The 17,403-nt window shown below is 37.0% G+C and overlaps 1 protein-coding gene across 1 annotated transcript in view; it reads left to right on the top strand.

Annotated features, from left to right (window-relative positions):
- The window catches only part of vstm2a (V-set and transmembrane domain containing 2A), a 42,774-nt gene extending 34,680 nt beyond the window's left edge, over positions 1-8,094 (top strand). The window contains exon 5 of the mRNA XM_039666411.2: positions 3,663-8,094. Coding sequence (XP_039522345.2) covers positions 3,663-3,742 — 80 coding nt within the window. The 3' untranslated portion in view covers positions 3,743-8,094. The remainder of the gene's footprint in view (positions 1-3,662) is intronic.
- Positions 8,095-17,403: the final 9,309 nt, after the last annotated feature.

Raw genomic sequence — 17,403 nt, 5'->3', positions numbered from 1 at the left:
TAATTACTCTCTCTAAAATGAATTTAATTACTTTTAATTACTAATTACTTTCACTATCCCATTTCAATCTCAACCTGCTGAATAATACAAGGATAGACATGAATCTGTTTTAATTATTTCAAATAAATACTATAAAATTGCACAAATTATCCTTAAACTGACCACGGTGGAGAAGGTTACATTATATAAACATACTTTTTAACATCAGAAAATAAATTTTGATGTTAAACCCACTATTGTTTTATGTCTGATCTCATGACATATTTTACAATAATTTTACAAGAGTCATAAAATGCATACGAATCTCTGTGCGAGCGGATTGATCTATACACAGTATTTACCTCAATTACATCAGAAGTAACTGTAATTAAATTACAGATAAATGAAGAGTAATCCCTTACTTTACATTTTCAAGGGAAAAGTAATTAAATTACAGTAACTAATTACTTAGTAATTAGTTACACCCAACACTGGTTGTGACCCTGGACATCAAAACCAGTCTCGAGTCGTGCGGTATATTAGTGGCGATGGGTCAAAATTGTAGATTTCTCTTTTATGCCAAAAATCATCATAATATTAAGTAAAGATCATGTTCCATGAAGATATCTTGTAAATTTCCCACCGTAAATATATAAAACATTTATTTTTGTGAGTGGATTCAGCAAAATCACGAACATAAATGGACAATTTTAACCCCCTGGGGTCTGAGGTGTATGTGGGGTCCTTGAGATGTTCTGACATTTGTGCTTTTTCAGTTGCTTATAAACATATTAATGGCTCAGGTGAAATTACACTCTATTTAGCACAAACAGGGCTACCATAATATGTGAGCAACATGTATGTGCATGTTTGTATTTTTGAGAGAATATTGTTTATGCGTGGTTATTGAAAAAACTACAAATGAAAGTTTCTGAAATAAGGCCATATGAAATATGCGTACACAAGACTTTTGACTAATGAATGTTGTTGCCTAGAGTTTTTTCTTCACAATGATCTGAAAATCATCCTCTAATCATTCACATAAAACTGTGAATTGGGTTATTTTGTGAAAAAACACTATATTTTTTGTTTGCCAAGGCGATATGCGAGTGGGCGTGAACAGGCCAGCCCTCCTCATGAATAATTAGGTGATTCTCACCTTAGAGAGACCCGCATAATAATGAGCCTTACATTAAGGTGAGTCAGACAATATTGAAAGGACATGATTTCAACGTCGTGTGCGCCGTGGCCGATTTAATTCAATGTTCAGCTCATTATTTGAATAGCACCAAATCCTGAATTACAGCCAAACCTGCTGAACCATCAGAAATATCAGAGATTATCTCTGACCGTTTGAGCCGAAGACAAAGATGGAGAACAAGAACGAAGCAAGCTCTTATCTCTCCACCATCAAGACGATCTCAAATCGATTGCATGAAGGTTCTTCGATCATATCATTTGTACAGCGTGTAGAATCAAAGCTATATAATATTAACGGCTTCATATTGTACCTTTGCACGTCTAACACAAGTACTTTGAACTCTGTTAACCTTCAAGGAACTTCACTACCACAACATCAGCGAGCGGTAATTATAGATGATGACATTCTGGCGTGAACACACTCTCCCTTACAGCTAATCAGACTCGACTGGTAATGAACGTATAGATGGCGTGCATAATCGACAGCGCGTTGCAGGGTAAAGCGGCCCGGCAGGAGTGATTCATTATTCCCCGCGAGCGGAAGAGGGAGGGAAGCTTCGGTTCAGGATCGCTCCCGTCCGGCTTGATCACCTCGGGGCAAATGCGATCTGGCAGAGAAGAGTAGCGGGTCACGGGGGGTTCCTCCTCTATTTCAGGGAATGAGATCCCCGAGGAACATTGCCCTGCTTGTTCTGACGGAAAAAATCCCTTAAATGTCACCGTGATTTAGTGAATATTTCATTTTCCATCTCCTTTTTGTTGCCTTGTTTTCTGGGCTTTTATGGGCAGCATGCATCCTTGAGCTTCCCTTGTTCTTCTCTGTATTTGAGGCAGGAATGCAATAAGTCGAGAGTGGAATCAGATCGCAGTTGCTTTGAAGTCTTTAGGCCTTCATCCCACCTCATTTCACTGTTCAAAGGAGAAAAATAGGAGAAATGCAGTTCAAAAATTCAGGCGTATTTATAGTTTACAGTTTCGAGAAATGGAACATGATTTTTACATCATATATACAATTTCATTCATATCAAAAATATAGCTTTATTTCATGAATCAGATACCAAATCTTAAACCAACAAAATTCATTTGAATGGGTTAAACCAAAAAAATACATAAATAAAAAAGATAAGTTGCAGGTTACCACTTTTTTACACATTCTTGCACCACTAAAAAACAGCATTTTATTAAATGAAACCATTTCTTTCTCATCTGTCAGCACATAGGTGTTTTAAAAATACTCTGAAAAGCCTTTAGAAAAGTGCAGGAAGGCTGTGCGCATTAATCCCTTTTCATGGTGTAATGGCAGTCTTCAGCTTGATTTATGTGGGGAGCTTTCAGCACAAGGCTTCTGTGAATAGGTAGATGCAGACCAATAAAACCAGAGCGTTCTCTGCACGGCACCCGGGTGGCTTAGAGATGTTTTGATTGCACTTTGTCAAAAAGAAAAAATAGTAATATTAAAAAGAGGTGCGAGGAGCCCATCTTTACGGTTTGTCATAGGGCTGGGTGTCTCTTCCGTACTAGAGCACATTTGCATACGGTTATTAAATGCTGTCGGACGTGCAGAAAGAATGCAATAGCTTACATAATGAGGGCCAAAATAACCCACGAACCTGGGAATGTGCAGGTACTCTAATGAAACACCTTGTCCAAAATAGTCCAAACACATCAGCGTTTGTGTAACACAAATGAATGTGGAGTCGTCATTATATTCATACAGAACGTATTATGGCTAAAAACGCTCAAAGACATGGCGCTGTATAAAACTCCGTGTTGCTCTGTGCCAGCGTTATTTGAGATGCTATTATAGTTTTTATTCATATTTAAAATCTAATTTCATATTGTTGTGATTTGCCATCTTTAGTAGCATATGTCTATATAGCTTTTATACTTTTTATTTCAGTTTTAGCTTTAGTTGTTTTAGAAGGCAACTCGATGTAAAAAAAAAACAGTTTGTTTCTTTTATTTTGTTTTATTTCAGTGAAAGATTTTAAAATGTTACCTTTCATGTAGTGGGTAATATCGCTGTTTGTGAATTGCAAAGTTTTAAAAACAAAAAACAAAAGAAGCGATTCTTAACTAACTGAGTCATCAGCAATTACAGTCTTACTGTAGATACCCATGTAACATATTTGCATAATGCCCCGCCCTCAAACACTGTAATTTATCTGAGACTGGAAGTTCGTGTCGAGAAGGTCGACCAATCACAGCAGACTAGACCGTCTGACCAATCCGAGCCGAGCATCTCTCAGAGAGGCGGAGTTTAGAGAGACTGAATCTTCAAACGAACCGTTTCAGACACTGTGAGAAAAGAGTTGATGTTACAATGGATATCGTGAGAAAACTAAAAAGCTTTATGACCTTGGATGCATAAACTGATTGTAGGACACTCCCTAAAAATTAGCATTTTTTAAAATAGCATCATTTTATGCATTTTATTTATTTTAAAAATGAACGTCTCAATGTGGTTTTGTTGTCCTCCACAGGTACGAGGATAGCCACGAGTAATGGACTTGCTCTTCTGCTCCTCCTCACGTCTGTCCTCCTGAGGGACGCGTGGCTATAGTTTCAAGACAGTGACTCTTTTTCCCTGAATCACTCTTATTTCAGAGCCAAGAGAAAATTGCCTGCTATTTGAACGGAGCGTCCCGACCCTTACTTCAAACCACTGCACCCAATGTAGTCTAATGATCATCACCAGAAGCACTATTCTTTAAAAAGCCTATAGGAGACGGAAACTGCCATAGTGGACACGTGCTTCACGCTCCAAATCAAACAGAAGACACACACTCACACACACACACACACATGGACACGGACTCTTATGGGATCTTGCGCCCCATATATATTTTTGGTTGTTTTTCTTTGTTTTGTTGGCCTTTTATCTCCAGCTGTGAATTTAATACATTGCTCCGAAGAGTCTATATTTGTGTAACATATGAATATATGAACAAATATACAGTATATATATATATATATATAGTATTTGATTTCAAATTCCCTTGACTCTGTACAGCTGCCATTCATTCATATGCAAAAACAGCCTTGAAAACAAAGTAACGGCTCCACGGCTTTCGTACATGTTGTGTTCTGGATCGCTCTCGATGTGGTAAATCACCGTGTTTACGCTCCATTAATGCAGACGTTCTTGCTTAAATATGTGCTTTTGATTTCTTTTCGGCATAATAAATGTGAGTATATTCCTTTCGCCCCTCCGTCCTGTTAGTAGCGTTGTGAACTCACGTGCCTTTCCATGTTCAGTTAGCATGTAGCATGTGAGCGTTGTAGTCTATGGCTGGAAACTGAATCACACACAATAGTGTCATTTCAAAGCGTCGTTTCAGTGTAGGTGGGTTGAGACTTGTTGTTTGTTTGGCTCTTCTTACTTTTGTTGGAGAGTTGAGGGTCGGACAAATTGATTGAAATAAATGTCCTGAGCTTTCAACCTTCAAATCACTAAAGGTGGTCCATGACCTCCAGTGCTATTGAATGTTGTGATTGTGTCCTCTAAACATCTCAAGTATGATTCACCTCTGTTTAAGTGTTGAAGATGATTGCTTTTCACCTCTTGAAGCAACTGTCATTTCCGCAGTGTGTTTACCGTCTTCAAAATCACGTATCATGGATTTCCACTAAAGCGGACAAAATCAATAGCTCTTTACGATTGGTTTTCTCTTCCCCTCTCTTTATTTTAATTAAAAAAGGAATAGCTTAGTATTTCATGGCTAACATATTTTGTCCTTTCGTTTTTGCAAATGCTGTGAATTATCAAAGAAGGATCCCTTTTCCTTAAAGCAATGGGAGAGGCGGCTTTGCGGGACACTTTGGAAATGAGTGTTTTTAGCCTTGTTCTTGTTCCAAACAAACATATACTCTAGTCATTTAACATCACAAAGAAGATGTTTATTCAGTGACTGAACACAATATGTCACTAAAACGTCCTCTAATTCCCAGAACAACCCGACCGACACATCACATCTGCTAAATCAGGGTCAGACTGAATGTTTCGAGACTGATGTCCGTGATGTAGGCTGAAAGCTTCATTAAAGGGGTCATGACATGGATTTTATTGTTTAAATGACTTTATTGTTGCTTGAGGTTCACTTGTCATGTTTATAACGTTATTATGGTTTGTGACTCTTCTGCTGTCAGATCAACACAGTCTCTGCTTCATCTGTCAACAAATGTTTTTGCTGACTTGTTTCGGACGCTGGGATCCGTCTGAACATTGAACAGAGATTCAAACCAGCTGTTTAAACTGGACGATCAATGCAAACGTTCTTTCTCTCTTCCTTTTGTCCTGTAGTCGACAGAAACTGAACACACATCTGTATACTGTACCAGTGTAGACAGCGTCAGTCATTATAATGGGTTTAATTTGCTTTTGACGCGACACTCACATCCAGTGTCGGCAAATGTCAGCCGTCAAGCGACTAAACACCAGTGGGCGGGGCCTGTGATGTTATGATGTATAACTATTGGTTGATGTCTTGCTCTGGAGGCGGGCATATGCAAACGTAGACAAAACGAGAGATTTTTGGAGCTTCTTTTATAATTAGAAAGACGATTTAAACTATTAAACTTGCTGTTTTAATGGTTCAGAGACCTCTTATACTGTATGTCAAAAGGCAAATTTGACTTCTAATTAGTGGAATGCAGCTGATGCCCCACGGTTCGGCACGCATGTGTTTTGCAGATTAACTGCTAAGTTTAACCATCATTGAGTGAAATTTTATCGTTTGGATCAGAAAAATGACCAAAACCACGGTTTTGAGGTCCGTTGCGCCACTCTTTCTAATGTCATAGCCCCTTTAAAATGACATCACCTGATGCTCTCATCACCATGTTTTAAATGTGACAGAATTGGTTGGAAATAAGATGGTGACATTTAACCAACACTGTGTAATCAACAAAACAAAAAAAACAAGACGTCCCTACAGGAATGTTTGGAAAGGAAACTGAAGCTGCGGTTGATGGATTTCATTCTGTTTGACATTCTGCTCATGTTTGATGTCTGGAGGTGTTTTTATATAATTTAACCAAAGACCGCTGAGATGGGCACATTGCAGGACTGTTTACTAAACACATGTATGCCAAATCTGTGCTCGGTTTTCAAAAACAACTCATTTCCTCACCCATAGTGAAGTTTGTTCCTCAGTTTTGGCTCTCGGGGCAGTTGTATAGGGATTACACTGGGATTAAAACACAACACATGGGAATCTCCCAACAGCAACTTGAAATGCTGTTAACAAGAAAGTCACATAAGGAAACGACCCCATAGCGATTTTTTTTAAAAAAATGTCGCTTCTCACCTCAGTAATAAACCTCTGATACATATTTGATACAAATGTTTTGTATTATGATTATAGCAGTATAGTTATAATCTTATGTAGATGTTTAATAATGCTTGGCATGCCGCAATTCTCACAGCCAAAGATTGGTTGCAATGATTCTTGAGGCAAAAACTTCTGAATGTTTAAAAGAGGGCGAGTGTAATGCTGGATTATCAGTGAATAATGACACAAAGTTATAAAATACGATTTCGAATAACAGTGCATGACTAGAACGGGCTAATTCATGATGCATTGAAGGTGCTGTCATCCTTTTTGGAGAGAAGAAACAAGAACTGCAACCTTATTATAAAATGTTAACTGTTTTAGTTTTAGCAGTTTTAGTTTCCTATAATGCTGATTTGACTCTCATGGAAACGTGAAATCGATGAGGAAATAATAAAGGGTTTAGTAATTGATGTCAACTTAAACCCTAAAAGTTCCCTCCAAAAACACCTTTGAGATGTGTTAAAACGGTTGCGTTTTGATGGCGTAGGACACAAATAGCTGTGTTGGCGTTTCTGGCTTGTAGCTCGAACAGGGACACTGTAATGTAAACTGTTAGTCTGTACTATGGTGGCTGTGTGATCCTGATGCTCAAATGAGGTCACTGGACAAAAAGTACACCAAGATATGTCTTTGAATAATGAGACGGGTCATGCGATAGAAGGTTGTTCAGCAAGATTCTTGCCAAATTGTACTCTTCATAATTGGAAGACTAATCATAAAAGCAGCTGGAACCTCTAAATTCTCCAGATTTATGGGCATGCGTGACTTTGAGAGCAGCTGCTATCGACGGTAATGTACGGCGTAGGTTTGTTGATTTGAGTTGGTTGATCTACATAAAACTTTATTACTTTAAGGCGGCACTTTAAATAGGGAACACGACGATGATGATCCATATTTGTGTGTGCTGTAAATAGACAAAACACCTAATCTGAGTCCATCCGCAGTAACGCAGGACACCTGTGGTTCGCTATCACAAAATCAAATCATTTAATTCAAAAGTTTTAGATGAGTATATTTGATGCCTTGTACAGCCTGTGTAAAGTCACTGTAAACTAAAACAAGCCGCATGGTTTATTTCCAATTCTTGTTTTTCTTTTTTTTTTTTACTCAGAAAGGAAAAGTTGTACATGTGTCGGATTACAATGAATTGAAAGAGAAGAAATGTGTCTCTGTGTCTAAAGACTTTCCGTCCGTACACAGGCTGTGGGACGTTGTTTTGGCCAAACCTTTGGAGATATTGGATATTTATTGGAGATATTCCCAAAACAACAACTGGTATGGATCTCTGGATATACTTATGATGATTTCTGCATGTGAAGAGTCATTGGTTCAGAGAGAAGCCGTTCCATCAAGAGAAAACCCTGGATTTGTATTTCAGAAGATCTTTCATCACATGGCGACACAGGGATCGATGTATATATGGATCACCGTCTTGTTTGAGTCATAATTAAATGTTCACTGGACTCTTTCAAATACATGATGTGATTTTCATTTTACTGTCATGGCTGAGCAAAAGCTAAAGTTTGTAATATAAGAAAAAAATGAGCCAAATTTTAATAAACTATCTTCATGGGCTGTCTACAGATGGATTTCTTTAATGAGATAGTTTCCCGTTTTAAAGGAGCTGATGTTTGAAGAGCAGATTCGACGGATGATTGATTGAGGATGAGAGGAAAGATATGACACGCCGCTGCATAGACGTTTCCACACCATATGCTCATGAAATATGAAAATTCAATTTCTCTAAAGCACTGCCTTCTTTTTATTACTCATTTTCCTCAAGAACAAATACAAAACATAAGAAGAAGAATCGACTGAGGAAGCAGCCAATATGTCCCTCATATTCTTCCAAAAAAACTTTTTAGAGCCATGATTTGCGGTTTGTTTGGATGCCATAAAGCGCGCTCAAGGTTTTTATATTCGACCCATCTTATCTGGAAACCAATGAGAAGCTGCTTTATGAAAGTGAAGACCCTGCTGGAAATGAATTGTAGTCTTATATTAATCCCGAGAGCTCGTGACAGGAACAGGCTTGACCTGCATTGATTAAAGCACAAACACTGTCCAAAAAAATAAACCTCAATTGAATTTAAAGCTAATTCTTCATATTATTTCACATTAATTAAAGTATTTTTCGTCATTGCAAACTTAACATGTCAAATCTATTGCGTGGCTTCAGAAGAACTGGATCAATGCCCATTCACACCAATTACGAGAACTATAACGATAACTATATTAGCGTTCACATAATATCTACTGTTTTGTCGAGTCGTCTGTCACTTTAAATGGAGCTCTTTAAAGAAAGATGGATTCTGATTGGCTGTCCGTGATTTTTACGTTCATCAGCTGGAAAACAAGCCATAGTTTTGCTCTGTTATCGTTATAGTCGTGATGTGGACTCTGATATTCTTTTATATTTAAAGTAATTTAACTACACCGTTATCGTTATAGTTATATCATCCTTGTTGTACACAGACCTTAATAGGGCACAAATAGAATTGTACACTTGGTTTTTGTGATCTGCATAACACTTTTATAAGGTTTTTATTATTTTGAATCCCATGTAAGATTTTTTTTTATTTAAAAGTAAATTAATACTTTTATAAATAATGTCTAAATTTCCATTTTAACCCTCAATGTGCAGTCTTGCAGTGTTTATTCGACATGATTTATGTGCACATCATCATTATGCTGTTAATAATGTTGAATGAGAATCAGTTCCTCTTGCAGCGTCTCTTCTCTGATGATGTGGGCGGGGCTTTAACCTGTCACTCACATGAATCAAGCCCCACCCACATGTGTTCTTGTTCCAGACGCGTTTCACTCGACATACGACACAATAAGGTGAAAATTAACATTAGTTAAGCATTTATGCATCTTAGTTAATGTTAATCTCAACAGTGACTAAATCAAATAATTAATGCACTATAAACTAGCATGAATAATGAACATTGTATTACTAAATCCTGTAAAATATAGATTGCTCCTAGTTAGTTCGCGTTAACTAATGCATTGGTTAATGTTGACAAATATGAGACCTTATTGTAATGGGTTATTGGAAAATCATCTAAAGCCATATATACTAGCTTTATTTGAGGAGCAGGAAAAGCATCATTGGAAGTGAAAGCCAGTGGAAGTTACTTCACCTTTGGCAAAAGCACACGCATAATCACATTATCCCCAGTACGGCAGGTAGAGCAGCGCACTAACCGAAGGGAAAGCCTGTCGGATGCATCCGGGTCGACGACCTTGTTCAAGGGCGTAATAACGATGTAATCTCAGTATCTCTCCAGTTCCTTGGGTCATTCGACCTCTGCGACCTCTGCGTCAGCATCATACTTACTGAATGAAGAATATGAGGACAATAAAGAAACATTGCATTGTAAAAACACCAATGCGATACATGCATCTTTTATGCGTTCTCGTTAAAAACGATCAATTTGAGCTGACGTTGATGTAAAGTCCTTTAATGGCACCCTATAAAAATCCTTCATGTTAATGAAGCGAGGCTTTGCGCGTCGAGAGCGTCTGGGAAAGAACAGATCCGTCAGTGTAGATCAAGTGAAGCAAAGCCCCCCGTGGCACCGCTAAACACGTCAAAAGAACAGTGTAATGTTTTAAACACTCTACATGATGCAGAAATGGCCTTGCCGCAGGTTCTGCGTGGCCGGGAGCGTTGGAGATACGGGGAAAGAGGAACCGCTGCGAGTCACGAGTGGGAGTGATTTCTACGAGGAGAAGAAAAGGGGAGAGAGAAATACAGTGATTTTGATACAATGGGGGATGTTTGTGCTTCACGAGTCAATGGAAAGAGCTCATGAAAACATCATGACGATTTAGGGAGAGGATTGTTTTAGAGGGCATGTAGGATTGAACGCCTGCATCTCTGCCAGCAAGTGCTTAGTCTTCTGAATACACAATAAAAATGACACCAAAATCAAATGTATTACGGGCTGGAGTCCTTAAAGCGCCATTTATGAGCCGTCAAATCATTGCCAACAGCATTTCGCAGATTCAAATAACCACACCGTATAAAAGCCATTTTATAACTAAATTATAGGGTAAACATTGGAAATGCATTGAAATCATTTTTGTCTTTCACCTCACAACTTGCCAACTTTCAAGCATCTCTTCCAAAATTATTGTTTATTTGATTTTTTTTTGCTAGGGATTTTGAAAGTGTATTTAAAGCTTGAAACAAAATGACCCTGTTGGTGGTTTTAATGACTGCCATAGTCAATGATGTGTGTATAAAGATACTGACAAATAAATTAACCTTTAAAATTGTTTAATTCATATTCAAAAATGCGACCACAGGGACATTAGGAAATCGAAATGTTGCATTAGAAGATGGCTTGTTAATGTACTATTTTAAGTGATTAATTCAACTATTCTTTTGAGTTAATACATTGATAAAGCACTCGAAAAAATGAACTAGGAAGGTTGTGCACTTTTCATAATATATTTAGATACAGTTTACTTATAATAATTGTGTTTTGTTTCTATTAAGGTCTATGTAATTGTGTCTCAACTTAACAGTACAGAATCCTAATGTGTTGTCTAAACGCAAACGATTTATGTTAAGTAAAAAAAAAAAATGTGCGAGCCGACTGCCATTTTGCCCGAACTTAATTTTATTGTGTTCAATCTGCTTAAATCTACGAACAACTTAAGTTTACTTAATCCGTTTGTGTTGGATTACATGATTGATTTATGTTGCATTAAATGAAACTGGGCAGTGCTTTTAGTTCCCAGCATGCTTTGCATATGATTGAATTCAGAGAGAATAAATGTTAAAATTAAGTGTAATTTTATGTGTTTTTTTCTTTTTGAGAAATTTAGAAAAGGGGAAGACTTGATAGTGTGTAATAGTGTTTAATGTTAAATTACATTGGAATTATTAAACCATGTAAATTACAGTGGGTTACCATTGTGGAGAAGAGTGGAGCATTTTGTTAGCCTGTCGACTGATTTCATTATTTTTTTTTTGCTTTGGATGAAGGAGCATGTAAATCTTAGCATTCGCTAATATGTGTTGCTGCTAACAAATAGCTAGCTAAAGTCTATCAGTTTAATTAAATGTCACTGAATCAAATAAAATAGAAATGGATGAATGAATGAATATAACAAAATGCCTTTAAATCATGTCAGGAAACCTTTAAAATTTCACGTTGAGACTACTTAAATTGGGTAATTTAAATTACATAATTCCATTATGTTTAATTCCATTAAAGTTGCATGAACAAATTATGTCTGTTTAACGTAATACAGTTATGTGGAACCTGTTGACAAAATAAAAATAAAGCCAACATATAATTTTTCGATTCTCAATCTTTCATCCAATTGTATCAACTTCACGTCTAAAACAACAACGTCACAAAAAGTAATTGGAAAATAGCTGTTTTAGTAGCTGAAGCTGATGAAATAACTTTTTATCTGAATATAATTTATGACCTACATTTTGCTCGGCACAAATCTGTTAAATAGGCAAATGCTCATTTAAAGTCACATAAATGGGTCACAGCCATCCAGACTTTCTTAATATAAAAATACGTATTTCCCCCAGAACTGTACAGCACCCAGCAATGGGAATCTAGCTCAAGCATTGAAAACGGGTTAATTCAGATCAACTCTGCATTGTCCGTTTCACTGTCGCTTCTCGAAAGCGGTTTGACAGATGACACAGCACATGTTGCCTTAATTCTAAAGTCAGGGAACCGGTGACATTAATATAGTTGTAAGATGTGAAAGGAGGTTATTGAGAGTGAGATGAATGAAATGAAAAGGCACACTGTGTCTAAAACTCGAGTGGCAGAAATGAAAGAAACTGCTTTTGTTGCATTTTAGAGGAAGAAAGCATTTAATTGCAATTCTGAGCGCAGTTTTTGTTGGAATTAAATGCCAGTTTTTGCTAGCTTAGCATTTTGTGTCTTGCCTGATATCAGTTAATATTTTCAAAGTGGATTTATGGATTTCGTTTCTATATAAATATGCTATCTTAAAAAAGTCTGAATCTCCACAATTTGCTGATAAACACGAGTCTCACTACACTTAGCACATGATATTTTAAAGATTCACATCTTCTAAAGTTGTACACAAAATAGTCAGTGTCATTGCCTTTTAGTTTCTTTCTCATCGTTTACAATTTTGCCTTAGTGTTTCCTTGGTTACTAAGTCTGTTTTCATTGGTTGTCATGGTGACTCATTGATTTCCTCCACCTGTTCCTTGTTTAGTCCATTAGTTGTCAGTGTATATATTGCTCTCAGTTTAGTTTGTCGTTGGTTTGCTGTATTATGTAATAACTGCATTTAGAGCCGCCGTCTCCTCTTCCTCCTCTTCTTTTTCAGCCGAAACATTAAAAATGAGTCTATTTAAATATTTACAAAAATGAGTGAAATCACCCTAACCATCGCAGACCGCTCCACTGAAGGACAGAGCAGGGATGAATACTCGGGATATTTGTATGCAGAGAGTTAAACGTGTGTTTTCCTGCGGACTCTGAGTATCGATAGTGTCCAACGGAGAAGAGCATATGACCTATAAAAAGGACTCTGACTCACACTCTGGCTTCAGGGATTCTGTCTAATTAACATTTTAATTAATACGAAATATTGTTAACTGAGGGCCATTCTCTGAGCCTCGACTCAGACTGGCTAATTAAAGATGTTTTCACTCAATTCGTGGCCTAAAAAGTGCAGCGAAAGAGAGAGAAATATGACACCCACCCTACCGATTGACACGCAACCGAGGACTGCGTTTCAGTGTCAAAACATCTCATTTCAGCTCAACTTTCTCATTTTTCAGCTGTTCTCTTTGTCAAGTCTAAAGAGTGTATCATCAGTTTTATTTTTAATTGTTTGGTCATAATTATCTAGAAAACCTCTGTATTTATGTGTTTGCAACAAATGAGTCATCTTCCTGTTTAATGACTCTTTCACGTGTCCTCCATTCTGGTGCTACTCCTGAAACTCATGGGATCTGATTTGTATTCATAAATATGGACACATTTTAGTATGCTAAGATCAGTGTTGGTCGTCACGCATTACAAGAAATGTTACAAGTAAAAGCACCTCAAACGTAAAGTCTGACGTCGGGCAAATCTTTGCATTAAAATAAATAATTTACTGAACATCTAGCCTTGGTTTATCCCTTACATAAACGTTACATAACATGTCAAATTTGTCACATCAATTCAATTTAAAGCCATTAAACATATTTAATCAGTCTTATTTATTATAATATCATTAGCACTTTGCAATGAGGTTCAAATTGTCAACATTTTGCATTAGGTATCGTGATTAAAATGTGTTGTTAATTGTTCATCCAGGACTAGATTATCCTTAATTTATAAATATGTTAATTCATAGTTTAAAATACATTGACTAAAGTATACTAACTGTAATGCGAACCAATTTAATCTCATTTAGGGACGCAACGATATGAACGTTTTGGTCAATAACCGATAACCATTTGTATATGTAACAGCTGATAAATTCTAAATCCATTTTTTTTTAAAGAATTTTTGAGAGCTGGATTAATAAATAAATCCTCGCCAAGTCTTGACCCATGCACACAATTATGAAGATCTTATAATAAATTAATATAGCCGATATGACAGATTTGCACTGCATCCAACCTTATTTTCCGTCTTGGAGTGATTTTAATCACATTTCAGGCAATTCATAAAACATCATGTTGAAGATGTTGATAATAATTGAAATAAGCCATTATTTACTGGCTTTAACACATCAGCCAAATTCTCTTATCGGGCTGATAACCAAAACATTAAATATGAATATATTGGCTGATACCGATATGGTGTCCGAAATATTGTGCATCCCTAATCTTATAGTAAAATATTATAAATATAACAAACACAACATATGAATTTCACGAATTTCAGTCTGCGAACCCCAAAGGAGTCCTAAACATTAATCTCTAAAGTTGTGTGTTTATATATAAAACTACTGTCAATTTGTTGATATAGTACTTATTATTGTCTCTCCAAGCATATGAAGAAAAAAAAATGATGTGTGCCAAATCCATCCGTCACGTTTGAACAACTGCGGTTACTAATGAGATCACGCTGCTGTAGTCCATCCTCTGGGAAACGGTATATACGCTGTTGTTATCAAGGAGAGGAATATCATTCTTCTCTGCTTACCTGAACACAGCAAACTCCCCTCAGGCCATCTGAGAAGACCTTGCTGTAAATAGATGTTGTTTGTGCAATTATTTGTTTTGAGGACATGGCAGGGAAATCTATAGAGGAAATATTCACTGCCTACTGGAGGTCCAGAGTATTGATTGAGAATGTAAAGTACAGTGGCTCGGCTCCACAGACTGGCATCATTAAGAAGTGCAGGAACGTCAAATCAGGGATTTAATTTCGGCATCGAACCTTTAACTAATCGATAACATTCATAAGCCGTTTGGAAGAGGACATGTTTGGTATAGTTAAATAGTCTTATCATCTGAAAACTGCATCATTGAAGTTGGAGTTTGGAGCCTCAGTTCAACTTGTGCCAGCTATTTCCTATTTTATATAGTGTATTTTTTATGCCAAAATTTAAAATACATAACACATGAGGAGGCCATATAAATGCAAAATAAATAAGTAAACACAAATAAATAATAAAAAAGTAGAATTATGCTGCAGCCATATCAGAAAAAATAAAGAAAACACATTTAAAATAAATACATAAAAAATTGCTTAATTTAAGTAAAAACACACACGGACTGCTGTGTGTTAGCATTAGTCTTGTTGTTTTGGTTTAATGCAGACACACACACACACGGAGCTTCTCCTCAAGATTACAGCAATAACATACTGAGCAATAGATCAGCCAATGAAACGGCACCGATGTTTCTCAGAGACTACAACTCATTCTGAGGCAAGGAGGCTTTGTTAGAGGGTAAAATTGACAATACAATAAAATGTATGGCTTATTTCGACTGATCAGGTAAAACAAGTTCAAACTCAGGTTCTTCCACATCGGATAAACCTCCTCGCTCGTCCTGTGCAGTTAGAGAAGCGAGACGTCCTTCAGGATGGCGGACTGGGAATGGTGTCCGGGTCACAGGCTGCAGGACGGAGGATAAGGAAGCATTTGAGTTTTGAGAAGCAGCCTATATCCATAAAGCCAGTGACACTGTGCGATTTTAGCCATGATTTGGCCGTCTGAGACGCATTTAGCAAACCCTAAAAGATTTCTCTGATCCTTGGCTAAAATTTGAAGTCTTCGATCGTTAGTTTCGCGTGTTCACCGACAGCTGATTAATGACTGTTGACCTCCGACGAGATTCTGACGTGTCCGAGGATTTGACTCTCAGTCCTGCAGTGATTCTCCTATGAACACCGTCAAATCGTCAAACCCTACACTGTAAAAAAAATATTGATGAAAAAGTGAGTAAATACAATGGAGATTAATTTAACCATCAGAAACTCAAAATTATATGTTATCTGAACTAATTAAATTATTTAAGTTGATTTGACAAAAAGAAAAAATGTTGTGATTACCACACTGTAAAAAAATATTGTTGGTTTAACTGAAAAAAGTAAGTAACCTGGGTTGCCTTAAAATTTTAAGTTGATTGAACTGGAAAAAGTGAGTTAATACAATGAAGGAGATTAATTTAACCATCAGAAACTCAAAATAATAAGTTATCTCAACTAAATAAATTATTATAAAGTTGATTTGACAAAAGAAAATATGTTGTGATAACAAATCTTGAAAATATTTTTTACAGTGTATTCGGCAGGACTGGTTTAACATGGAGAGGTCGGCTAAAGTAATAATTACCAGAGCTTCTCTGAGTTTAGTCCCGTCCGAATCTGTCTGTAAATATTACATCGACTTTTACCTTCAGGAAAGGTCCGGAATAATCAACTCAGGTAATGCTAATCCCGTGCGAATAGACCCGCTGTAAATATGTTGTCATTTCGTGTTTAAAAGTAGTTTTACCAATGGTAAAATGACATTACTCCCTCCACCCTTGTAAAGCTAATCCCGCCTGAATAGGGCTTTAGTTTTTCAAGACAAGCCATGACCAAAATTAACGTTAGAGATTTCTTTGTAGCCACCGTTTCAACCCCACGCGTAGCGCAGCTCACATCACCGAACGCGTCATCGATTGATGATGTAAAACGCGTCATTGATTGATGATGACTGTGTTTTCTTGTGTTCGTTTTAAATGCGTCTGACATTAATGACACCTGAGATCTTACTGTGTGACATGGCTTATAGCGATGATCATGTTCGTACAGTCTGACCAACCCGATCTCACGACCAAGTCGTACGAATTCGACGAATGATTAAAAAGTGGCTAATTCGTAACAATTCATACGACCTCACTCGTACGAATTAATACGATTTTGCTAAATCGTATATATTTATGAATTGGCCAATTCGTATGAATTCGTACGAATGACCTACCCCTTACCCCGCCCCTAAACTTAACCATCACGTGGGTTTAGACAAATCGTACGAATTAGCCACTTTTTAATCATGCGTCGAATTCGTACGAATTGGTCGTGAGATAGTGTTGGTCTGACAAGTAACAATGCTAACGTTGTATTAGAAATCGCACAACAGTGTGCATCCGGCTTTCTCTCTCTCCTGCAGTTTTCCTCCAACCCCAATTAAACACACCTGAACTTGATAATCAAGGTCTTGAGGATTACTAGAGCTTCTCTCTGCGGGACAGTGGCCCTCCTGGAGCTCAGTCTGACATGTGCATGCAAAACGTTTGCAATATAGATGGATTCTCACATGTTCACTCCATATTTCTTTAGACGGTTATCATGACAGCCATATTAATTAAATTCTGCACTCTAATGAGCATATAATGAAAAACACACAACACATCTAAAATGGGAAAGTGTTT

This window comes from Pimephales promelas, chromosome 22, assembly GCF_988280905.1.
Source record: "Pimephales promelas chromosome 22, fPimPro1.hap1.1, whole genome shotgun sequence".
NCBI classification, from domain to species: domain Eukaryota; kingdom Metazoa; phylum Chordata; class Actinopteri; order Cypriniformes; family Leuciscidae; genus Pimephales; species Pimephales promelas.
This window is presented reverse-complemented; position numbering and strand designations above follow the sequence as displayed.